This window comes from Saccopteryx bilineata, chromosome 4 (genome assembly GCF_036850765.1).
Source record: "Saccopteryx bilineata isolate mSacBil1 chromosome 4, mSacBil1_pri_phased_curated, whole genome shotgun sequence".
Lineage (NCBI taxonomy): Eukaryota > Metazoa > Chordata > Mammalia > Chiroptera > Emballonuridae > Saccopteryx > Saccopteryx bilineata.
The window spans coordinates 292,404,164-292,428,419 of record NC_089493.1 but is presented as its reverse complement, the minus strand read 5'-3'; the positions used below and the strand labels follow the sequence as shown (position 1 = coordinate 292,428,419).

Here is a 24,256-nt window from a genome sequence, read left to right as displayed (position 1 = left end):
AAGCAGAGCTCCGAGACCCCTGCTGCCCAAGGACTCACTCACCCTTTGAGTGGGGAAGGCTGTTCCAAAAAACATGCCCCTTGTCCTCCTCAGCTAGGCTTGGCTGATTCCCCGCGCCACAAAAGCCACCTAGAGGGTCACTCTTGCTATTTCTAGTGTCCAAAGAGCCTCCTGCAGGGACACACACACACACAGACACACACAGAGGTGGTCGTGCACAGGCTCACACAGATACCACAGATACAAAACATAAAACGTCTATCTCTGGGTGTCTGGGGGTTCACAGCACCTCATTCTCCGACCCCCTCTTGCTGTTGTTCGGCCCCCCCCCACCGGGCCCCAGCATCTCAGTGCCTCCCGCCGCAACTCCTCTGTCCCTCTCTGCATCTCTCCCTGCTTCTGTGGCTTTGCCCTTCCCCACCCCCCCTCGAGGATTCTCCAGACCTCCTCTCCCTGGGTCCCCCTCCCTCGGACTACAACCCCCAGGCGCCCCCAGACCTGGGCGCTGCGCATGCCCCCTGCTCCCGCCCCCTCCCGGCCCCCCCTCCCTGCCTGCCTCCTTACCTCCCTCCGCCCCCCTCCCCCGCGCCTCGGCTCCCGCATCCCTCCATCCAAGCCTGTGCCGCAGCCGCATCGCCACCGCAGCCCGGCAGAGCCGAACCGGGTCCAGGCCCCTGCCCCTGCTCGGCCCGGCGCCCGGCGCCCCCGGCCCCGCCCCCGCCTGCGGCACCTCCCTCGGCGGCCCTGGTGTCCCCCGGCGCCCCCAGACCCCGGCCTCCAGCACCGAGGCAGGAGGTAGGAGCAGCAGCGGAGGCAGGCGGACGAAGAGGAGGAGCCGTTGCAGGATGAAGGATCGGACTCAGGAGCTGCGGAGTGTGAGCTTGGGGGTGGGGAAGATCGGGGGGAGGGACCCCAATATTTGGGGAGCGCGTGGGGGTGGATGGGCAGGTGCCGGGATGCGGGGCCAATGACGAGACTGGAGGTTGATGGCAGGGCCACTACAATACCTGGAGGCGACTGATGTTCTTTCTCCAATGAACCTGCATTTTGGGGACAGTGGCTGGTAGGGGTTGGAAGCTGGTAAGACACAAGGGGCAGGAGAGGTCTCAGGGGCCTTGGACACCCCACATTTTCAGGAAGACCTCGGGGTCTAATCTGGGGATGGGAGAGAGTGCATGTCAGGAAGGAACTGGAGCTGCTGTCAGCTCCGGGCAGATTTGCAGAATTAGAATGATGGGGTTGTTATTGGGCCAGGCTGAGTCTAGCCGGACCCAGAAATGGGGGATGCTACCGGAAAGGACACAGGTTGGGACTGAGGTGCCAACACCTGGTGCCGAGTGAAGTGTGCATGTGTGTGTGCACACACGTGTGTTGCTCTCCACGGGAAGGGGGCACCTCAGACATAAGAATGGAAGGGACTGCCTCAGGAAACAGCCAGAGTGTCAGGGCCTGAGATGGGGTGACCCCAGAGGTTGGAGGTGGGGTTGCAGAGGAGAAGGGGAGAAGGTTCCAGGCACAAGGCCACGGAATGGGGTTGCTGGAGACAGGCTGTGCTCCGCGGGGGGACCTGGGGCATCCCGAACTGTCAGGGCAGGCCGACGTGGGCCCCTGGTCTGCAGGCCCGAGAGGCCGGGCGCTGGGAGTCCTGGGAGGCTGTGAGTTGTATTTGGGTGACGGGGGGGGGGGGGGGGTCGGCACTGGTATCTGCAGTGGAGGCTGCCATCTGGGGGGGCTGGGGAGTGGGGCCTGGATGAGACAGGCTTCTTCACTGAGGGGGGGTGTGTGGAGAACCGACCTGGGCTCCAGGAGACAGAGCTGGCCACCTGCTATGTGCTCCGCTCTGTGGTGGTAAAGGACGAGCCCCAGCCAGTTTACTCCACTCGACAGACCAGGAAACAGGGGTTCAGAGATGGGTGGGAACTTGCCCAAGGTCACCAAGCAAGTGGAAGGGAGAAGCAGACTGGAATCTGAGTTTCCTGTTTGCCAAGTTGACATGTGTCGCTGCTTTTTTGGCCTTTGAAACAGATGTCTTATCATGGGGTTGGGGGAGCAGGTGGGGATAAAGAACTTTCTTTGGAGAGTTTCCTGGATTGGGGGGTAGGGAACTAGCTTGCTGAAAGATGGGAGGAAGGGGCTTGCAGGCAAGTGATTATTGTCTCTGGGGGCAGATGGGTTGGCCAGTGGGAAGGAAAGAGGAACTGGTGATGGAGGGAAGGAATTTTGAAGGTTTATTTCTTTATTAAATGTACTGAACAGGTATCAGGAAAATGACGATAACAAAAATAGCCAACAGTCATGTGCTAGACACTGTTCTAAGTAGTAGAATACATAGTAGCTCGTTTTGATTGTCACTGCAACCCTAGGAGACTGGAGCTAGTGTCACCCCATTTTATAGATAAGGAAACTGAGGCCCAGAGAGGTGGATTAACTTAACCAAAGTCACACAGCTAACCAAAGGTGGGCGGGCAGCCTGGCTCCGTTGGTGCATTACACTACCTTCTCTCAAGGTGCAGCTTTCATCCAAAGCAGGTTGTCCTCAGTCACCCTTTAGACCCTTACACGTCTCCTGGAAAGGCAGGTAGACTAAGATACTTACTCGTTTTATAGTTGAGGAAACTAGAGCCCAGAGTGGTTAAATAACTCGCCCAAGGTCACACAGCTAGCAAGTGAGGAGTCCAGATGCCCTGCTGCCGAGGCTGCCCATGACTCCAGAACCCAGAGAAATGAGTGGCAAGCAGATTGGGGTGGGATTGGGGTGCGACTAGAGAGGGGGAGGAAGGGAAAAGGGCTGGAGGAGGAGACAGGGCGTGGGAGCCTGCATCTGAGTGGGTCAGGGGACCCTGCCCAGAGGGGAGGAATCCTGTCTGCTGGGGTTATTGGAATGGAAGAGGTGGGAAGTGGGGTGGAGGAGTGGAGAGGTGGAGGGGTGGAGGGGTGGAGAAGGTGGGGTGAGTACTGACGGCTCTGGTGTTAGTCACAGCTCTGGGAAACTGGAGATTCGCAGGGTGGGGGGGAGGACACTGCCAGATGCAAGAAATCAGGGTCTCCCTGCCCGAGTTCAGAGCAGGAGACTGGGAAGCAGGAGAGACTGGGCAAGATGTGAAAGCCTGAGAGAGGGCTCTCTAAGAGGCTGAGAGGGATGAGGGGGTAATGGTGGGAGAGGATGTCAGTGCAGGGGCTCTGATTGTCTTCCCAACAGTACTTTAGAATTCCCAAGGACTTCTCAGATATGTTTATTATATAGTAATTGAGGATGCAGATTTCTGAGTCAGGCTGTCTAGCTTTGCTACTTGCTGTGTGACCTTGGATAAGTTGCTCAACCTCTCTGATACTCAGTCTCTTCATGTGTGAATTCAGGGTTTGAAAACACTTTGCAGGGTTATCCTAAGGGTTGAAATTGGTTATCATGCAAAACATACCCAGAAGAAGGCCTGGTGCCCAGCAGTGCTCTTATCCCACAAGCTGACTTTTTTGTTTCTCTTGAACCCCTGAGGTGGGCAGGGTGTGAACCTAATTTATTTGTGGAGTACCTTGAGGCTCACAGAGGTAACCTGACTTGCTCAAGGTCACACAGCTGTTGTTGGCAGAGCCAGGGTCGAACCAGGGTTTTCTGTCTCCAGTTCACCGAACACTTTGGGTTGGATCTGGGCGGGGCGGGGCCGGAGCGGAGGCTACAGTGGGGAGCCACCCAGCTGGATTGGTGTCCCAAGATTCAAGGGCCGGGGCTGGGGGCAGGGCAGTAAGCGAGGGAGAGAAGGTGGGAGAGAGAAGGCACAAGGAGACATTGTGGGCGAGATCCCGCGAGGGGCAGTGGGCTGGGAAGGCAGGAGACAGAGAAATGGGGAGACCGGGAAATGGAGGACGGTGAGGTCTATGGAGAGGGAGGCTCGACTCTGGGGTCTGGTGGGTAGTGGGGGCTGTCCCGGGAGAAGTCCTGCACCCTGAGGGCAGGGGCGGAGTCTTCTGTGTAGCACTCAGGTACTTTAGAGCAGAGTAGGTGCTTAGAAAGGGGGGCCTACAATAACAGGGGAAGAGGGGCCCAGTTTGCACGAGAGGGGGCAGCGATCAAGAGAACCCTGGTGGTGGGTTGGTACCAGCCAGCTGCACTGTGCTCTTCTGCTGTTCAAACACAGCAAGTTGACCCCTGCTTTTGAGGACCTTCGTCCTTGTCCCCTCTGCCCAGAATGTCGGTCCGTCTGTTCTGTACGCTGTCACCTCTGCCTGGAACACTCTTCCCTTTGCCTTGAGTTCTCTGTTCCCCAGGCGGTGGCACAGTTGACTCCGTCAGAACCTAGCTCACGTGTCAAGCCTCTGAAGGTCCCTCCCCGACCAGCCTGTAGAACGCCTCCCCTGTGGCTCTTCCTTCTCTATCCCGTCTCCTGGGGTGTATCTCCCCTCTGCTCTTTAGCACAACCTGAGATTGTCTTGTTCTTGTTTTTCACCGCCTGTCTCCCTCTATGGGAATGTCAGCCCTTTGGAGGCAGGACCTTCTTCCTGTCCTGTTCAGTGCTATGCTCAGCGGCGCCTGGAAGGGAACTTGGAGATTGCACGGACTTGTCCGACTCAGTGGGGCAGAGGGAGGATGAGGAAGGGAGTACATGGGAAGACAGAGAGAGATACTAGGGCGAGGGCTAGGCTGGAGGCTGGGAGGAGGAGAGGCTGGGCCGGGGGAGAGAGGGACAGACCAGGGCTACAGCGGAGACGGGCTGCTGCCCCTAGATCAAGCAACGCTCGCACCCCCGAGGGTGAGCATGTCTGTGTGTACATGGGCCCATGTCTGTTTACGTACATACACAGTGGCTTTTTTATCACCCAGTTCCGATCTCTGTCCGCCTGTTTTAGTCACCCTCCCGCCATCTGTCCTTTTGGTCACTGACTTGCTGGCTCACACTGTCCCCTCTCTCCTTCCATCCGTGCATCTGTCTATGCTGACTCCTGCTGCTGACACACACGCCAGGGCCCTTGGTGTCTCTGATCGGGAAGGACCGGAGTGAGAGGCTGGGATCCGGTTACCCCTGTTCCCAGGGCAGTTCCGGAAGGTGCCCTGATCTCTGCTCCCTCTCGTGTAATCCTCTGAAGCGCGTGAGGGCTTGGCGAGCAATACCAAGCAGAGTGCCAGGGTTCAAATCCAGGCACCGCCCCTCAGCACCCATCGGCTGGATGATCTTGGACAAATCACTTCATCTCGCCACGCCTCAGTTTCCTCAGCTGTCAAGTGGGAATAAGGATAGTATCTACTTCGTGGAGTGTCTGTAAGGATTCAACAAGAAATTCAAACCACTTGTCCCAGGGCCCGGCGTGTGGTAATGAGCGCACACGTGGTAGGTGTGTGTGCCCCTTCTCCCCTTCATTCTGCGCAGGAGGAGGCAGTGGCTGGACCCGCCCACGAAGTGGGTCGGGCGTGTTGGCTCCTCTTGTCCTAGATGGTCATTTGCCCCACAGCCTGCTTTCTTTTAGGCTGGCCAACTTATTCCAGAAACGGAGGCTGTTCTGGTCATTAAACACATAGGCCTCAGAGCAGGGCGGGCCCTTGGGGAACCTGTGTGTCAGCCCACCCATTTCACAGCTGCCCTGGGGCCCAGAGAGGGGCCGAGATCCTCCTGGGGCCACAGGGTGAGTCCAGTGGCAGTTAGAATGCCTGGCCTCCTGGGGGAGCTCTCCCTGCAGCCAGGCACCTCCTACCCGCCTCTGTCCCTGCCGGCCACGGGAGGTTAGCAGCAGTGAGGACACAGCAGCATGGAGGCTCTGCGGCCAGGTAGGAACAGGACGGAGGAGAAAGAGCCTGGGATTGAGCACCGGCTAGTTCAGGTCCCACCTCTGGCCTCAGTTGCTGCAAAGCCTTAGGCAGGTCAGGCCACTTCTCGGAGCCTGCGTCCTCACCTGTGACGTCCTCACCTGTGACGTAGGAGGGGAAGGGGTCAAAGGCAGCCCTCACAGAGCATTCATTCTCTCTCTGGCAGCCGCAAGCCTTTTCTCTGACTGGTCTCGTTTGGGGTACACATTAATGCCATTTCGCAAATGCAGAGGCTGGGGCTCAGAGGGAAGAAGTCCTGTGGCCTTCTAGCTGCTGACTTGGGCAAGTTATTTAGTCTCTCTAATCCTCAGTTTCCCCATCTATAAAAGGGAGCTATAATATCTATTTCAGGAGGTTATGTGTAAGAATTAAATGGATGGCCTGACTGGTGGTGGCGCAGTGGATAAAGTGTCACTCGGTCAAGGGACATACGGGAAGCAACTACTATGAGTTGATGCTTCCCGTTTCTCCCCCCCCCCCACCTCCTTTCTCTCTGCCTCTCTCTCCTCTCTCTAAAGTCATTAAAAAAAAATTAAATGGCCTGACCAGGCGGTGGCGCAGTGGATAGAGCGTCGGACTGGGATGCAGAGGACCCAGGTTCGAGACCCCCGAGGTCGCCAGCTTGAGTGCGGGCTCATCTGGTTTGAGCAAAATTCCATCAGCTTGAGCCCAAGGTCGATGTCTCCAGCAAGGGGTTACTGGGTCTGCTGGAGGCCCATGGTCAAGGCACATATGAGAAAGCTATCAATGAACAACTAAGGTGTTGCAACGCACAATGAAAAACTAATGATTGATGCTTTTCATCTCTCCGTTCCTGTCTGTCTGTCCTTGTCTATCCCTCTCTCTGACTCACTCTCTGTCTCTGTAAAAAATAAAAATAAAAAAATAAAAAAAATTAAATGGACAAATATGCAGAGTGCAAAAATAGTATCCATAACATGCTTTGCAAATATTTGCCATAACTATCTTTATGTTGGTCAGTGGTCCTCATAGAGTTGTTGGGGTTTTTTTGTTTTGTTTTTTTTTCATTTTTCCGAAGCTGGAAACCGGGAGGCAGTCAGACCCCCGCATGCGCCCGACCGGGATCCACCCAGCATGCCCACCAGGGGGCAATGCTCTGCCCCTCTGGGGCGTTGCTCTGTTGCATCCAGTGCCATTCTAGCGCCTGAGGCAGAGGCCATAGAGCCATCCTCAGCGCCCGGGCCATCTTTGCTCCAATGGAGCCTCGGCTGCGGGAGGGGAAGAGAGAGACAGAGAAGAAGGAGAGGGGGAGGGGTGGAGAAGCAGATGGGAGCTTCTCCTGTGTGCCCCGTCTGGGAATCGAACCCGGGACTCCTGCACGCCAGGCTGATACTCCACCGCTGAGCCAACCGGCCAGGGCCTGTTGTTTTGTTTTTTAATTAAGTGAGAGGGTGAGAGCAGGGGAGGCAGAGAGACTGATTCCCACATGCGCCCTGACTGGGATCCACCTGGCAAGCTCCCTACCGGGCGATGCTCTGCCCATCAGGGGCTGCTTCTCCATTGCTTGGCAACTGAACTATTTTTAGCACCTGAGATGAGGCTATGAAGCCATCCTCAGCACCCAGGGCCAACTTGCTCCAACTGAGCCATGGCTACAGGAGAAATGAGACAGAGAGAGAAAGGAGAGGGGCAGATGGGTGCTTCTCCTGTGTGCGCTGACCGGGAATTGAACCCGGGACTTCTACACGGCAGGCCAATGCTCTACCACTGAGCCAACCGGCTAAGGCCCTCATAGCGTTTTAATGAGATAACAAGAAGCTAAGGTTTACACGGAGGTGCTAGGAAATGATGATATTTTGCCAGAATTTCAGGGCATAGAGCCTAACCCAGACCAGGTCTTAGCAGGAGCCACCTGAGAGAAAAGGTACCTGGTGACAGAGCTGCTGGAGGGTGCGGCCTGGTCCCCAGCCTTAGGAGGGGCCAAGGGCCGCAGAGGAGCCATGTCTCGGACACCAGTGATTCTGCCCCTCTCAGTGATTGGTGCCCTCGGGAAAGTCACCTTTCTTGTCCCCCTCTGACCTCCTGTTCCCTCATCTGTGGAATGGGGACAGTGGCATTGGCTCCGCCTTTCTCAGCAGGACTGTGGTGGTGAAGATCAAAAGGGATTTTTTTTTTAAAGATTTTACTTATTGATTTTACAGAGAGGGGTGGGGGAGAGAGATGTATCAACTCGTAGTTGCTTTGCCTCAGTTGTTCATTGCTTGCTTGTCATACGCAAGCCCACGGTTTCGAACTGGTGACCTCAGAGTCCCAGGTTGATGCTCTATCCACTGCACCACCACAGGCCAGGCCAGAAGGGATATAGATGCAGAAGTGTTTGTGAGCTGCAAAGGATTGTTGATGCTCAGCTCTCTGTAATTATTACACCAAATAGGTCACACTTGGGTCCTCTACACTTCTTCCTGTTTCAAGGACAGGGAAAGGGGCCGGCGGCACGCCTCAAGGCAGAATCTAAGGAATTGGCTCTGGGAACAACAGGAAAAATAGAAATTGGACTTCAGGAAGTCTGGAGTCAGCACGGGGAGGGGAAAGAGAGAACAGGAAAGTGAGAGGCCTCATGACCTGTGGGCAGCTGGGCCGAGTTGAGTGCTTGAAGGTAAGAAGGGGCAGAGGACTGGCTCTTGGTGCCAGGAAAGGGCTCCTCATGGGGCAGCTGGCTGGCGTGGGGTTTTTTTTGTTGTTGTTGTTGTTTTTAAGATGTTATTTATTTATTTTCCTTTTTTTTTTTTTAATAGAGACAGAGAGAGAGTCAGAGAGAGGGATAGATAGGGACAGACAGACAGGAACGGAGAGAGATGAGAAGCATCAATCATCAGTTTTTCATTGTGACACCTTAGTTGTTCATTGATTGCTTTCTCATATGTGCCTTGACCGTGGGCCTTCAGCAGACTGAGTAACCCCTTGCTCGAGCCAGCGACCTTGGGTCCAAGCTGGTGAGCTTTTGCTCAAACCAGCTGAGCCCGCACTCAAACTGGCAACCTTGGGGTCTTGAACCTGGGTCCTCGGCATCCCAGTCCGACGCTCTATCCACTGCGCCACCGCCTGGTCAGGCAAGATTTTATTTATTGATTTTACAGAAAGAAGAGTGGGGCAGGAGCAAGAAGTATCAACTCGAAGTTACTTTACTTTAGTTGTTGATTGATTGCTTGTTGTATATGCCTTGACCAGGCAAACCCAGGGTTTTGAACCGGCGACCTCAGCATTCCAGGTCTACGCTCTGCGCCACCACAGGCCAGGCCAGCTGGCTTTTTCTTTTTTACGACAGAGCATCATGGGAGGCCACTGGGTCCTCAAAGATGAGCTGAGCAACCCAGAGTCTCTGAGGGCCAAGGTCTATCAGGGTGGTCCTGGGTCATGGGGAGCCCTGAGAAGCCAGAAATCCTATCAGAGTCCTTCCCTGGTGCCACCCCATTTCTAGGGCAGCAGTGGCAGAGATGGAGGCGCCTCCCTTTCCCAGTGGATATTTGTGACTGTCTGGAATTTAAATGCGAGTGCTGAGCACACTCGCTGACGCAGTGTGGGGCCCAGCGTCTGTGAGGAGAGCTCCCTGCGTTCTGGGGCAGGGCTTGGGCAGGGAGCTGCGGTGGCTTTGAGAGTATCTGGCTGGCCCTGGCTGGTTAGCTCAGTTGGGGCTAGACTAGCATTGTTTTGAAATACCAGGGTTGCAGGTTCGATCCCTTGTCAGAGCACATAGGGGAAGCAAACAATGAACTAACTCACAACTAAGTGGAACAACAAACCCGCCCGCCAACCTTGTTCTCTCTTCCTCTCTCTGTCTCTCTAAAATCAATCAATCAATAAAAAAGAGAGTATCCAGCTGGGTCTTCTGGGCTGGCAGGTTCTTCCCAGTGCTGCTGGGGCTCTGCTGTTTCCAGGTCCACTTGGCTGTCTGGATGGGCATCCAGGTCCCATCTGGCTCTGTCTAGGTTCGATCCTAGCTGTCTGGAAGCTGTCTGCTGAGTCTGGATCGGTCTGAGCCTGTCTGGTTACTGCCAGGTCCTATCTGCACTCTGCCTGGGCCCTGTTGAGGTTCCGTGTGAGCTCTTCTCTTTGATCCCGACTGGCTACACCCCGGGCAGACACTTTTTGGATCTTGTGTTGATTTCATTCAGGCTCCGGTACTTATATCCTGTCTGATTTTTGGTTCGGTTCCTTCCGGGAATCAGAGTGAACTCTGTTTCAGTCTTGGTTGGGGCTGATTGGGGCTCCCGATGTAATTAAGCCTGAAGGGCTCAGCTTTGGTCCTCGGACTTCTGTCCCAAGCAGAGAGAAGTCTCTAGTCAGGAGTGTGTAGCATTGGGGGGCCCTCCCTGACCCCTCGACTTTTCCCAGCTCCAAACAAGTGTGCAGACCTGAGGCTCTGAGAGGCTGGGAGAGCAGGCTCAGAGCGTCCCCCCCCCAAGTGTCCTTGGGGGTCCGGGTGACCAGCTGTGTCCATACGTGTCAGCATGCAGCTGTGCTTTGGGACTGTGTGGGCAAGCATCAGCATGTCAGTGTCTCTCTGTGTGGGTGTCCGTGGGTCTCTGGGAGCCTTGTGTGTCTGCCGTCTGTGTCCCCGGTCTGTCTCTCTCAGTGGAGGTGTGCGTTGGTTAATCCCTTTGTGCCTCTGAGCCCTGGGGGGGAGGGTTGATCAGCTGCTGGTTGCAAACTAGGAAATCCAAGCAAGCGAGAGTAGGTGGGTACGAAGTTGGGAGAAGCTGGATGAAAGCGAGTGAATGCAGTGAGGAGAGTCGGAGAGTCAGAGGGGGCAGCGAGGGGCAGAGCGAGCTGAGGGGGTGCAGCGGGCAGGAGGAAGGAGGCACAAGGAGGGAGGACGGGCAGATGCTGCTTGTATCCCCTCGGGCCCCTCCCGAGCCTGACCATGCGTGCTCAACCTGGCGTGCCCACAGCTGGCAGTGAGCTGACCTTGCATCTGGGATGTGTCTGGAGGGGAGCAGAGTGAGGCCCACGCAGGAGTGGCCAGGAAACAGTGGAGGGGGTCAGCTCCTGAGACTCCATTCCAGGCCCCCTTCAGAGCCCAGAGCCAATCACTGCAAGTCTGACAGCGGGTCGTTCCAATACTGCAGTACTTCTGTAGCGGTTGGTTAATAGCCGCTGGCCCGAGCGCTCCCTGCCTCCAGGGCGACCGCATTCGCAGGGCCACACTTCCCCCAAAGGGGCGCCTTTTGCTAATTTCCTCCAAGGTGTCCTGGGGGCTGTCAGCCTCCTGGTGTCCAGTATTCTGGTCCCCAGGAATACCGGCGTTCATCCTGATTGCCATGCACCCTGCATAGTACCTCCCCCGAAGCCCCTGCTCTGAGCCCAGAGCTGGGAGCGGCAGGACCAGGGTGAGGGCTGCTCACGGTCTCCACCTTTCTCTGCCTCCCAGGCAAAAGACAGTGACGATGAGGAGGAGGTGGTCCATGTGGATCGAGACCACTTCATGGATGAGTTCTTTGAACAGGTAACTGAGCCTCCAATAATACCCCACACCCAGAGCCTGGCTCTCAACCAACAACTACCTGCCGCCGCCCCCCCCACTCCTACACCCCGTGGTCTGGCCCACTTCCCTGAGCCCCGTGGACGCCCTCTTCGGGTCCGAAGACGTGACTGGTAAAGCCGATCTGTCGCCCCAGGTGGAGGAGATCCGTGGCTGCATTGAGAAGCTGTCGGAGGACGTGGAGCAAGTGAAAAAACAGCACAGCGCCATCCTGGCCGCCCCCAACCCGGACGAGAGTGCGTGCCGCCGCCGCCGCCGCGCCGCCGCGAGGGGCTGGGGGCTGGGGGCTGGGGGCTGGGGGCGGAGGGACCTGGGGGCGGAGGGACCTGGGCGCCTGGGCTCCGCCCAGACGTCTTACCCGCCCCGCCCCCTCCCCAGAGACCAAGCAGGAGCTGGAGGACCTCACTGCAGACATCAAGAAGACGGCCAACAAGGTTCGGTCCAAATTGAAAGGTGAGGACTGCAATCCCCCGGCTAAGGAGGAAAAGGGCTCTCTGCCTTCCAATGGACAAATAGGCCTTCCCATCAGGAATGTCCACAGACTTCTAGGAGCCAGGTTCTTAAACAGCGAGGAAGCACGAAGCGGCCTTTCCGCTCCTTGCTCCAGATTCTTTGGAGGAAGATACCCGACCGGGAAATGAGGGAGAGGAGGCTGTCTGACCAAATTGCGTATGCGTTCTGCTGGGTCCAGCAACACAAAGGTCCATCAGAAGCACAGAGTCTCCCAGATGGCTGTAGTTTCCAGTAAGGCTTCAGAACAGGTGCCCGCGTAGGGCTCGGCACCCAGTAGGTGGGTTCAGCAAATGCTTTGGAGTTGGTATCCTCGGCTCAGGACAGATTGGACTGTGTGGCTGACATCAGGGGCTGGCAGGCTTTCAGGAGGGACTTGCCAAATGCTTATGTATTCACTCTAATTTAAGGACTTGGGTGCTGGTAATAACCACCTTCCCCCCCCAAAGCACTGTGGGCTGGGAACCTCCGGTCTGCCGTTGCCAGCGGCACAGCAGTGTTACTGTGATGCTGGTTTGTATGTTCATGGTAATTCCGCCTCAGAAAACGCTTGCCAAGCACCTGTGTCCGAGCCACATTGCCGGGCCTGGGGAAAAGGCACTATGTCAGATGCCCTGGGCCTGTGTGCTCTGACCTTGGTCCAGGGAGGTGAGGACAGAGACTCGCTCCTTCCTGGACTCCACAGTAGACCATGTGTTAGTCTCCGGTGCTGAGCTGTAAAAACAAACCTTCTGCACTCAGGAGAGTGTGCTGGAAAGGAAAATGGCCTAAACTGGGAGCACATTCAGTGCAAACCCAGGCAGAGGGAGTCCAGTTTACATCGTCCACTCATTCTGGACAAGTACCTTACCCTCAGCTCCTCATTAGTGTAGTAGTCAGAAAAACAGAAGCAATTTCAAAGCTGGCTTTTTTTTTTTTTTAAGCATAATCCTCTTTTTCCCAAATGAAGTCTTATGAAGAACTCCAATATATACAGCACATAATAGTCAGGCTGTTCTGGCTAAACTGGGGCTGGGAGGCTCTGGGCCTCCCCTTCAGTCTCATCCACAGGCCCTGCAGTTCCTTCTCAGAAGCAAGGTTTCATGGAACACAGTTTTCAGATCCCTGGGCTCAGTGGTTTCTTTGGGCCCATCAAACTCTGGCCTTAATAGTCTCTCCATTAGAGAAGGATTCCATGGTTTAAGGGCTCAGGAACAGATCAAGAAAGAAACTAGGGAAAGGGGCTTAGAGAAGCAGATCTCTCAGACCTCCGGAAAAAATGAGAAGATTCTCCTCTCCATCGTTCTCCAGCTCTGTGATGGCGCGAGCTCAGGTTTTGTGTGTGACTTTGAGTTGTTGTATCCAGTTTCTAATCTGGAACATGGACTGACTGATATCATTGAACTCCCAAGTTTGTTGTAAGAAGTCAGTGAGGCCTGACCTGTGGTGGCGCAGTGGGATAAAGCGTCGACCTGGAACACTGAGGTCGCCGGTTCGAAACCTTGGGCTTGCCTGGTCAAGGCACATATGGGAGTTGATGCTTCCTGCTCCTCCCCCTTCTCTCTCTCTCTGTCTCTCTCTCTCACTCCTCTCTCTCTAAAAAAAAAATAAAAAAAATCAATAAATAAAATATTAAAAAAAAAAAAAAAAGAAAAAAGAAGTCAGTGAGACCCTGTAAAGGACCCCTTTCTCCAGAGATAGACCCAAGTCTGACGATAGGATCCCCATTTGGGCCAGAGGTTCTGACACCCCTGGGTGTGTGTTCCTGTACTTTTCCTTCAGAAGCTGGGCCAAAGCTGTCACTCAGGCACTGCCCCGCACTGTTGGCAGGGAGTGTTGGGGTGGGTGACATCCAGCTCCACGCCTCTCTTGCTGCCAGCGGCACAGAGAAGTGCGTTCTCAGGAATGGCCTGGGGCCCTTCCAGGTCTGAGAGGACCTGGTGGTGATTCATCCCTGCTGCATGTCCTGTGCTCAGTAGATCTTGCCACAAGCTCTTTAGAAAGTCTGAACTGCTGTCAGGAGAGCAGGATGCAGAAGCAGAAACCCCAGATAATGTTTGTGCTTTTCCAGACCATGCTTCAGGGGTGGGAATTCCGGGGACAGGAATCACCTTGTAGGGCAGGGGGAGAGATCTTTTCTCTGTGGGAACATCCATCCACTCACCCTAGAATTTTGCAAGGAAAGGGCAGCCACTAAGAACCTGATCCACCTGGAAGTACCTGCCTTCCTCTAGAAAAATCCCAGGGTGGGTTCCTGCCCCTCTCCAGAGGATGTGGAAAGTGGAGTTCCCTGCATCCAGGAGACCTTCACAGTGGACACGTCCCGCACGCCTTCGTGGGATTGGGCCGGAGTTACAGCTCTGGGACTTTCCAAAAAATCCAAGCGTCCGACGGAAAGCCCCCTTCTATCTGGTTACTCACCGACCCTCAATCTCCCTCCTATCTGCCTTCCTGGACCCCTCAAACGTCTGTCCCTTTACTCGCTGGCCTCCTGTCCCTCACCCTGGATCCTTGACTGTCTGCCCGCGCCACGGGTGTGACATCTCTTCACAGGCCTGGGGCCTGCCCCGGGGTGTCGGCCCTTCATACGTCCCGGACCCCCGCCCCACACGCCCCGCGTCTCCAGCCCGTCACTGCATCCTCTCTCCCGCAGCGATCGAGCAAAGCATTGAGCAGGAGGAGGGGCTGAACCGTTCCTCCGCGGACCTTCGCATCCGCAAGACCCAGGTAGGAGGCCCGGCCGGACGGGGGCGGGGCGGGGGCGGGGAGGAGTCGGATTGGTTGGAGGTGGGCGGGCCGGGGCGGAGCTGCGGCGCGGGGGCGTGGTCGGGGTGGGGCGGAGCTTTGCGGATTTACAGCAGAACGCGGGTGGGAGGCACGTCTAGTGCCCTAACCTGGACCGCTGCTGGTTTTGGGCGTAGAATAGGGGGACGGGCTGAATGGGAGGGTGCACCTGTGCGGGGCTGGGATCGGGCGCGATCACCGCGCCTCCACCCGTGCACTAAGGCCTCACCCCCGTGGTCTCTGCTCCCGGCCTCCTGATGTGTGTGTACCCCCACCCCACCCCACCCCAGCACTCCACACTCTCCCGGAAGTTCGTGGAAGTAATGACTGAATATAACGCGACCCAATCCAAGTACCGGGACCGCTGCAAGGACCGGATCCAGCGGCAGCTGGAGATCAGTGCGTGTGTCTCCCTGCAAACTCTCCAGGCCTGTCCAAGCCCCCTTCCTCGGGCCCGGTGGAAGGGTGGTCCTTCGGGTCCCTGCCCCATCCCACCACCTCGGGCTTCCAAGCAGGCCCAGCCCCTGAGCGTGCAGTCTTTTCTCCCCACAGCCGGAAGGACCACAACCAACGAAGAACTGGAAGATATGTTGGAGAGCGGGAAGTTGGCCATATTCACTGATGACGTGAGCCGCGTGTGGGGGCGGGGCAGTTTTTGGAAAGCATTTACCTCTCCCCCCCAAGCTTAGGTTAAACTCAAGGTCCTAAGTCCATCCTGAAATAACTGGCATCAGAAAGCCAGGATGGGGAACTGGGAAACTCCACGGGGACAGCGCAGGAAGGCACCCCCATAAAAATGGCCAGCGGTAGTGTGCCAGGCACTGTTTTAAGAGGCACACTGTTTTAAGCACTTGACACATTTACATTTACTTACTAACTTGATTTCATCCTCACCACAACTCTCTGAGGGAGCCACATTTCACGGATGAGGAAATCTTGCCCAAAGAGGTTAAATAACTCGCTGAGGTAATACAGCCAGGGGCAGAGCCAGTATCTGAAACCACGTGGGGTCTAGGTTCAGAGTCATGGCTGGTCAGAACTAAGATAGACAACTCCCTACTGAAGCGGGTTATTTTACCCAATGACTAATTTGCCTACCTTTTGAAGATTTTTTTTAACCCTGTTTTAATTTTACACACTGTCCTGCCTTTGTCATCTTCTGTGTGAATGGATGGACTTCCCCCAGATTTAGTTCTTCTTTCTCTTTGTTAAACTTTACCCAGCCTGTCCGGTTCTGTCTCTCTGGTTACGGTTTCTAGACCAGAATTAAAGTATGTTCAGTGACTGACTGTCTAGCATATGGTTACTTAGGTCATTGGTCTTTGTTAAATGCGCTTTGAGCAAATTGATTGTGGACAGTTCGCCTGGAGCTTTCCCAAACAGCTCAGGCCAGGCTGTCTGTCCGAGAAAGGAGGGAAGCTTGGGACTCGTCCTAAGGAGGCAGAGCTGACCTCTGCCAGCTAGCCCACCACCATGGCAACGCAGGGCGGTTGGTCCCTTGCTTGATGGCTGTGCAGGGCGCAGACAGGCCCTAGGGTGGCAGTTAACTTCAAGAGTCAGGGAAGTGGCATGAAGCTGTGCCTTAAGAGACAAGGAGCATTTGGACGTCGGGAGATGGGCGAAGGACGCTCTTGACAAAGGGAACAGACTGGACAAAGACAGGGAGAGGGGACTGCTTGCCAAACAGCCATTGGATGATTTGGGCCCTTATAGGATGTGCAGGAGATGAGGGCAGAAAGGGAGCCTTGACTGCTCAGGTAAAGCTGTGGGGCCTGTGGGTCGTGGGGAGCCCTGGCAGGTTTTAGAGCAGAGAAGCGGTTTGCAGTGGTTGAATTAAGGAGTGCCCTGGGAAGTGAGTGCCTGGCTCCTGCCAGGCGTTTGTGGGGTGGAGGTGTGTCTGACTGTGGGTGGAGCCTCTCTTTCACGGACACTTGAGGCTGCAAAGTACTCCTTTGTTATTTCATGTCATGGGGGCTCCATAGGACTCATGAGCCCCCTGCCTTCTCACCTGGGCCCCCTTCTCTGCTTGCTGCTTTCTCTCTGCTGTGTCTTCTTCCATTTCCCTGTCTGCCTTTGACCAGACAGGGGCCCCCATATTGTCTCCCTTCCCGGGGCTTCACTGGTGTGTGCAGTCGAGGCAGTCCTGGGCTCCAAGGTGGGGGGCTGGGGACACATTTTACTTCTTGTAATTTGAACAAACATCTTTAGTGCTGTGTGCCAGGTACTATTCTGATCAATGTATACATATTAACTCATTTAATATTCACAACAACCACAAGGTAGGCATGATTATGACCCACATATTCTAGGTGGGGAAACTGAGGCTGGGAGAGGTTAGTTTGCCCAGAGTTACAGCTAGTGAGTGACAGCAGCCAGATTTGAACCTAGAGGCTCTGGCTGCAAACAGAGCTCTTAGGGGAGTGAAGGGTGGTCTTCAGTGCCCCCACCCACCATCGCCCTAGATCAAAATGGACTCGCAGATGACTAAGCAGGCGCTGAACGAGATCGAGACGAGACACAACGAGATCATCAAACTGGAAACCAGCATTCGCGAGCTGCACGACATGTTTGTGGACATGGCCATGCTCGTGGAAAGCCAGGTACTGCCTCTGCCCCAGGAGCACCGTCTGGAAGGCTCCCCCCTCCTTGGGGTTTCCTCCTCCGCCCAGCCTCACCCCTCCCTGTGCACGTCCACTCTGCAGGGCGAAATGATCGACCGCATTGAATACAATGTGGAACATTCCGTGGACTACGTGGAGCGGGCCGTGTCGGACACGAAGAAAGCTGTGAGATATCAGAGCAAAGCCCGGAGGGTGAGCGGGGGCGGGCTGCGCGCGGGGCAGGGAGGCCGGAGCTGGGTGGGCGGGCGGGGCTGAGGCCAGGGCTGAGGCGAGTGATGAAATCCTTTGGAAGGCCTTATCTCTGGCTCTGACCTCGCCCTTTTCTGTTTTCTCTCCCCTCTTCCTTTTCCTTACACCCTCCTCGCCCATTTTTCTGTCTGCATCTCTCTTCATCTTTCTGTTCCTCTGTCTCTCTCTTTCTCCTCCTCCTTCTGTCCCAATTGCCCCTTCTGCCAACAGAAGAAAATCATGATCATCATTTGCTGTGTGGTGCTGGGGGTGGTCTTGGCGTCATCCATTGGGGGGACGCTGGGCTTGTAGGCCCCCCACCCCACCTCCCCTACCTAGACCCTTCCCCCACCACATCGGGAGCAATACCCCCACTCCCCCTTCACTCCATCCCCTGCTCCAGGCTCACCCCGAAGACAGACCCGGGCAGCCCTCCCCTCCCCCCCTTCAGACCACAGAGTCCCTGGACCTCACGTGCCGTGGACCGCCCCCCGCCCCAGCACATAAATAGCAGCAGGCGTGATTACACATGCACACCAACATGCATGCCGCCGGCACATGCTCGAGAGGAGTGAACACCCCAGCCTGTGTGTGTACGTGCACAGATGTGTGTAGAAGCGCCACATCACCCTTCTTGCCCCCACGTCAAGTCTATGTGCTGTCTGGGCGCCCCCCCTTGGCTCCTCTGTGCCGACTGTGGCCAGATATCACACAGCAGCCCACCGAGCCCCCTCTGTCTACTATGAATAGGTGTGTGTGTGTATGTGTGTGTGTGTCCACAGGTGTGTGGACACATAATTTGTGTACATGGCATTTTATGTTTGAGTGTTTGAATCTAATGCAATAGTATTTCTTCCACTGACACCCTCCCCTCTGTCTGCTACCCATGGGGCAGGTTGTGAGTGTACTGATACCCGTTCCCAGAGGGTGCAGGTAGGCCCAAATAGACAGGCCATGGCAGACACCCCAGCGTGCTGCAGAACAAATGTTCCTGGCTTAGTCGCCCCAGGCATGTGTCCCAGGGGGGAGAGAGAGAGAGAGAGACAGCGAGAGAGAGAGCGCATGTGTGCATGTTGGGAGTCCTGGAGTTCAGCCAACATGAGTGGAAGCATACACATAGCAATGACCCAGTTCGGCTTGTGTACACATGTGCATTTACCCTAGCAGGTGATGTGAGAAACACATGTCTGTGCGTGCATGTGTGTGTGTGTGCCTATGTGTGTGTCCGTGCGTGTCAGGATTTGCTGAAGTGCTGGTAGGTCTCCTCAGAGCCTTCCATGCTGTGCACGGGACACCTGTTTTGGGTGTGCGAAGAGCTCTGTGTTTCTGTGCTGTATAGTATGTCTGTGTGTGTGTGCACCTGTATGTGGCTTTCTGTATGTGTTTCTGCCTCCCTATATATTATATGTACACATTTCTCTTTAAGGACTGGTGCCCCATCCAGATTTGTTTATGCAGCTGGACTTTCCCCTACCTCTCTCCCCAGGGCTTCTGCCCAGTGTCTGGTACGGCCACACACTGCTACATCAGCACTGTGCCCCTGGGCCTTCCTGCCTGTCTGTCTCAGGGCCCTGAGCACACACGCCCCACCCTTACTCCCTCTGTGTCCCTGCCGCGGAATACACGCCCAGGTTCAGGGGGCGCACACATACACGCTGGAGCACACGTGCATGCTAACATGGGCATGGTGTTACATACAGGCCTGCTCCCATTTGCACAGGAATGCCTCCTGGAAGGGCTAGTGTGAACACGTTACAGATGAGGCCAATGTTGAGGGCTCCCCCAGACAGAAAAGGAGAGCATTCCTGCCTTCCGCACACTTACCTCAGAACTGGGAGAGGCCAGTATCTGTCCTGTAGCCCTGTCTGATGCTCTGGGCTCTGTCTCAGGGACCTTGGGTTTGGGGACCTGTTTATTTATTGCAGATGCACTGGAGTGGCTAGTGTGGCAGCAGCCACTCAAGGTGGGCTAAGTCCCAGGTCCCATCCCCTGGACACATTTGCTGAAATGTCTGCAGTAGCTGCTCCTCCGCCAGGGTGAGACTGAGTGTGGGACGCGGGCCTGGTTTTCTGGTGGTGAGGAAAGGGCACGCTCCTCCCTTGTGCGGCAACGTATGCACAGGGAAGGTGTGCACTTGCTGGAGACGGGAGGTACGTGAGCAAAGGAAAACATTAGAAACATGGACCCACATACCCAGGACTGGATACACCAGCACAGGACTGTGTCCTGCCCTGGGGTGGGCACCTATGTGCACAGGGCGAGGAACCCAGGCTTGTGTGCAGATCATTTCCCAGGGTCCCACTTCAGGAGAAGCGTGTGTGCGTGTGCGTGTGCGTGCGTGTGTGTGAGAGAGAGAGAGAGAGAGGGAGACAACGTAGCTGTGACCTGGAACATAACACCCTCCCCGCCCCCACGCCAGCTCAGATAGCCAACCTCTTCCCTGCCTGGCTGTTTGGGCCCTACCTGTGTGTGGCCAGTATGTGTGAACCCCAAGGGGGCTGTCCTGGAGAGGGGTGCCTGCCTGTCCATTCCCAGAACACCCTTCTGCAGGACCGGAAGCCTGCCGTGTCTGATTGCAGCCCCCTGCCCCCCTCAGACTTCCCTGGGGGCGTCAGAGCAGGCCCCAGCACTCCCCCACCCTCCCTTTTTCCTTCCTGGTGTCCAGCCAGGACACCCTTTCAGCCCAGGTGTCTCCGGAACCCCCACAGCCTTGAGGTCACAAGGAGAAGGATGGAGCCACGCCTGGGGTCAAGCTGCTGCCTCCTTGAGTGGCACTGGGCCTGTAGCTGCCCATGTCTGGGTCTCAGTTAGGCCAGAGGACCCCCGAAGGCCCGCTGTGCCCCACCTTCTGCAAGTCCCACATCATAGGCTGTTTGCTTGTTGGCCGCTGTGTCTCTGTGCCCTGGAGTGTTGCTGGGGGCTAGTGTCTTCTGCCCACCCTCCCCCACCTGCGACCCTGCGTGCCCCACGGATGGTCTCGGGCCTGGCCAGGACTTGCTGCTTCCCCTTCCCCTTGAACCCTAGCTCAGCCTCTCACGAAGCACACTGCGCGTGTCCATCCCACGGGTTGACACATGCTCTTGCCACGCCTTGAGCGTGTGTACGTGATGTGTTCTATGCACTCACCCTGCCCCCTCACTCCAGCCCACCTGCAAAGGACAAGATGGTGACCCTCAGCTCCCCCGTACCCCCTGCCTGCTGTGCAGCTGTGTGCGTTGGCGTGTGTTTCCGTGTCGCTGGCGTGTCACGTGACGTAGCTGTGTTTGCTGACATGAGTCCCTGCCCCTTCTGTTTCTCCATTGGTTTCCAGAGCTCCTCCCCTCTCCTCTCCAGAGGCGACAGGGCTCTCGGGGCCTGGCTGGGGGCCACAGCCAGGCCACCCTCTCCTGTTGGCCCTCAGAGACCCATTTCTCTCTATTGGTGATCATGTTGCAAATGGATTAAAACAGGAAAATCTGCCCTCTCTCCCCAGCCCTGCATGTCCTGTCCCCAGAGCCCCCCACCCCTACCCTGGGCCGGGTTGGGCCCCGTGGGACGGGAGAAATAGCAACCAATCCAACAGCGGGCGTACTGCGTGCTCAGTTCCTTCTGTCCCAGCACGGGGCTGGCGCCGCGGGGAGAGGTGACACGGGGGGGACGTGGGCCAGGCGGGCAGGCGGCTGGATACCGCACAGAACCACTGGGCGTCCTCAGGCAGATATCCCAGCACTGCAGGGACTAAGCTTGGGTACGAGAGTGGAAAGAAGTGAAAACAGATTTCTTCGACTTTCACTGATGCACATCCAAAGGTGATAAACACTTTAAAATAATAGGACTACGAGCCCCTCAGGAGGGACAAAGGCCGGGGGGGCGGGGGGGGGCGGGGAGAGCCAGAAAGCCTCTCCACTCTGCATTCAGGCCCGAGGCTCTGGTTCGGAGGTCAGGAGGCCAGCATGAGGCCTGTGGGACATGGACTCACTTCCTGCTTGAAGAGCCATTCACAGGGTGGCGGCTGAGAACATCAGGGAAGTCAGACCCTTGCCAACCGGCCGTCAGGCCTGGGTTGAGAAGGAAGACGCTCCTGCCCTAGAACCCAGAGGCATCAGGACACAGACCCGGGGCCTGCGGATTTAATGCGAGAGCCCGAGGCCAGCCACTGTGGCGCTGGACCCTTCCGCAGTGGGATGCCGCCTGCCTTCCCTACCCAGGGCGTGGGGGCTCTGGACCCAGATGGATGTTCTGCGCTGGGCTCCGGGCCCCAGTTCCGCCGTCACTGGGCCGAACTGTCCATGGCCTGCACCCAGCGGATGGTCCGGGTCCGGCTGTCCTCCCATGAAAACAGGGGTTCATAGCCAAAGTGGCGCTGCGCCTTGTCGGTGCTGACGGTGAAGGTGGTGCTGGCGATGGCCAGCGTGTAGGGGTTGAGCAGGGGCGCGTAGAGCAACAATGGCCGCAGCAGCCACTGCAGCAGGGCGTTGAGAGCGGCCAAGAGCATCAGCAGCCAGTAGGGCAGCAGCGGGCGGGTGCCCACCAGCCGCAGCCCACAGGGGCCCAGGAACTCCATGTTGAAGTCCTCATAGCTCTTGTAGGGCGAGGCGTCGTAGCAGAAGTACACCTGGCCGCCCATCAGGGCTGCTCGTTGCGCCAGCTCCCGGGCCACCAGCACATGCATCCAGGCCACGTTGCCTGCCAGGAAGAGAAGGGGGGTGGACATGCCCCTGAGTGTCCTTGTGACCATGTAGATGGTCTCTCCCAGGCCAGCCCACATACAAGCCACTTCCTCTTTTGGCCAAGGTAGATGCCAGCCCTCTCGTCAGCCTATGACATGGATATTTTTAAATGTCTGCCTCCCCAATGGACATGGATACTGGTTCCTCTGCGGCCTGTGCAGACAATGCCCACATATCACAGTCTACCCTGGCCCATAGATAGGCTTCCTTCCAGCCAGGGTGCGCACTGCACGCTTCCCAGAACCACTCCGGTCCTGCTCTGTTCTTCGCCTGCCTCGTCCCTAGCACGGGCCTCACCTACATAGACCCGTCCGTGCTCCACAGACGCTGGAATGGCCCGGAAGAGCCGGCCTCCCAGGCGCTGGCCCTGGTGATAGATGTCCCTCATGATCTGGTGGCCTTCGCCATAGATGCCGGTGGGCCGCAGAGCACATGTCACCAAGGACAGCCCCCCTCGGACCTGGCGACAAAAGGCAGGCATGGCAAAGACCTGGGAGCCAGTGGCCTGCCCTCGGCCTGGTCTCTTCAAGCTGGAAACTGAAGGGCGGTGCCCAGGGCAGGAGGCAAAGAAGCCCAGCGGCTGTATGTCATCCTTCCCAGCCTCACCTTCCTTCCATTGGCTTCCAGCACCAGCTGCTCGGCGAGGGCCTTGCTGCAGGGATAGGGGTGACGGTGTACTGCTTCATATGGGGTGTCCTCATTGCCCCTATCGGGGGAGGGAAGATTCTTAATGCGGAGGGAGATGGGGCTCTTAAAGTGCCGAGGGCAAGCTCAGCTCACCTGTAGAAGGGGTGGCCTTTGACGTTGGGCCCCACAACTTCCATGCTGCTCGTGTAGACCAGGAACCGTGTTCCAGTCTGCACACAGGCTTCAATCACGTTCTGTGTCCCTGGGGAGGAGGGTGTGTGTCCAGACTGAAGCATACTTCCTGCACCTCTCCCCTCCCGTCCCAATCTGGGGGAAGGCGCAGTTTCCCCCACCCCCCAGGTCTGGGGAGAACTATAGCAGCCTGGCAAGGGCCAGTCCGCCATTGCAGGGGCAGGAGTGTACCCAGGACAGACTGGCACCGGACACTCACAGGGGTCAAGGTTAAAGGGGGAGGAACACAGTCAACATGAGGCCGTGAGCCAGGATAAGGGCAGGACTAGAGCAGTTGGGGAGCGTCTCACCCTTGACGTTGACTTCACGGATGGTCTCGGGACTGGCCCTCCCAAACACGTCCACCAGCCCAGCCGTGTGGATGACCACATGAGCTCCAGCCATAGCCGCTGCCACTTCGTGGGCCTGGGTCACATCGCCCTGGATGGCAGTCACCTGCACCGGTCCTGGTAGGAGGTGTGGGCAGCCAGGGGCGATGTCAGAGCAGCGGCTACTAGTCAGCTGCTTGGTTCAGCCTACACCCTGGGGAGCCGCGTGTGACTCACTGCCCCCATTCACGCGCTTTGGAGAATATAAACAGGCATCATCCTTTCCACCGCAGAAGAGGGAGTCCACACCCTCCCCGCCCCACCGCGGTCACCTGTCTCCAGCTCCTCCAGCCAGGGGCCCAGGTGCAGGTCGAAGATTCGCAGCTCACGGAGCCGGGGCTCCCGCTGCAGCAGCGTCCGCACGACGTGCTGCCCCAGGAAGCCGCAGCCACCTGTGACCAGGTACACCAGGGTCCGGGCCTGTGCCGAGTCTGCCATGTCCTGCTAGGGAGAGACCCTGGCTCACCGGAGTTTACTGGAGTTGGTCCGGCCCCGAACCCAGCCGCCCACCTGTGATCCCTGGACGGGGTCTCTAGCCCAGTAGACCGGAGCGGCGACCCAGGGGCCAGATCTGTTTCCGGTGGCTGTGGCTTGCCAACTCCTGTTACTTAGATAAGGCGACTTGCAGGAAGGGCTCCGTGTGATAGGTGGAGGGGGAGGTTCTGGGACCAAACGCAGAGGGTGGGAGGCAGGGAGTTCGGGAGGGAGGGGAGAGGAAGGTGGGCTGGGACCACCTCTGCCTACCTGCAGCCACAGTCCCAGGTTACCAACTAGCCACCGGCAAAGCTGGGCTTCTCCCCTCTCCCGCCAGCTACACACCGCCGTCCCCTTCCGCTTGCTCCGCCCTCCGGCCCATTCCAGGAACCAACCGGCCCAGCCTCCAC

At 56.9% G+C, this 24,256-nt stretch overlaps 2 protein-coding genes across 5 annotated transcripts; one reads left to right on the top strand and one right to left on the bottom strand.

The window, feature by feature from the left end:
- Positions 1 to 602: 602 nt before the first annotated feature.
- On the top strand, positions 603 to 20,255 carry STX1B (syntaxin 1B). 2 transcript variants are annotated; one of them, XM_066275792.1, is made up of 10 exons: positions 603 to 875; positions 11,184 to 11,258; positions 11,431 to 11,530; positions 11,673 to 11,747; positions 14,437 to 14,510; positions 14,858 to 14,966; positions 15,120 to 15,193; positions 17,030 to 17,167; positions 17,270 to 17,380; positions 17,648 to 20,255. In XM_066275792.1, exons 1-10 carry the CDS (start codon positions 846 to 848, stop codon positions 17,726 to 17,728), a joined length of 867 nt encoding a protein of 288 aa, XP_066131889.1. In that variant the 5' UTR covers positions 603 to 845; the 3' UTR covers positions 17,729 to 20,255. The 2 variants fall into 2 exon arrangements, with proteins under 2 accessions (XP_066131889.1, XP_066131890.1); XM_066275793.1 differs by lacking the exon at positions 603 to 875 and adding an exon at positions 1,062 to 1,080.
- Positions 19,427 to 24,225, bottom strand: HSD3B7 (hydroxy-delta-5-steroid dehydrogenase, 3 beta- and steroid delta-isomerase 7). Of its 3 annotated transcripts, none has more exons than XM_066275786.1 (7): positions 24,117 to 24,225; positions 23,645 to 23,813; positions 23,295 to 23,450; positions 22,906 to 23,014; positions 22,732 to 22,831; positions 22,423 to 22,585; positions 19,427 to 22,081 (listed from the first exon to the last, which is right to left on the bottom strand). In XM_066275786.1, exons 2-7 carry the CDS (start codon positions 23,808 to 23,810, stop codon positions 21,666 to 21,668), a joined length of 1,110 nt encoding a protein of 369 aa, XP_066131883.1. In that variant the 5' UTR covers positions 23,811 to 23,813; positions 24,117 to 24,225; the 3' UTR covers positions 19,427 to 21,665. The 3 variants fall into 3 exon arrangements, with proteins under 3 accessions (XP_066131883.1, XP_066131882.1, XP_066131884.1); XM_066275785.1 differs by having other exon boundaries at positions 23,645 to 23,816; positions 24,117 to 24,219; XM_066275787.1 differs by having other exon boundaries at positions 22,732 to 22,777; positions 23,645 to 23,816; positions 24,117 to 24,219.
- Positions 24,226 to 24,256: the final 31 nt, after the last annotated feature.

What these genes read in the sequence shown, in the direction of transcription:
- STX1B (XM_066275792.1), top strand. Translation starts at nt 846, where the DNA reads ATGAAGGATCGGACTCAGGAGCTGCGGAGT. An exon ending in CCAGCGGCAGCTGGAGATCA is followed by an intron (nt 14,967 to 15,119) that starts GTGCGTGTGTCT and finishes TTCTCCCCACAG; the next exon opens with CCGGAAGGACCACAACCAAC. An exon ending in CCATGCTCGTGGAAAGCCAG is followed by an intron (nt 17,168 to 17,269) that starts GTACTGCCTCTG and finishes TCCACTCTGCAG; the next exon opens with GGCGAAATGATCGACCGCAT.
- HSD3B7 (XM_066275786.1), bottom strand. Translation starts at nt 23,810, where the DNA reads ATGGCAGACTCGGCACAGGCCCGGACCCTGGTGTACCTGGTCACAGGT. An exon ending in AAAGGCCACCCCTTCTACAG is followed by an intron (nt 22,832 to 22,905) that starts GTGAGCTGAGCT and finishes CTCCCCCGATAG; the next exon opens with GGGCAATGAGGACACCCCAT. An exon ending in GCACGGACGGGTCTATGTAG is followed by an intron (nt 22,082 to 22,422) that starts GTGAGGCCCGTG and finishes TCTTCCTGGCAG; the next exon opens with GCAACGTGGCCTGGATGCAT.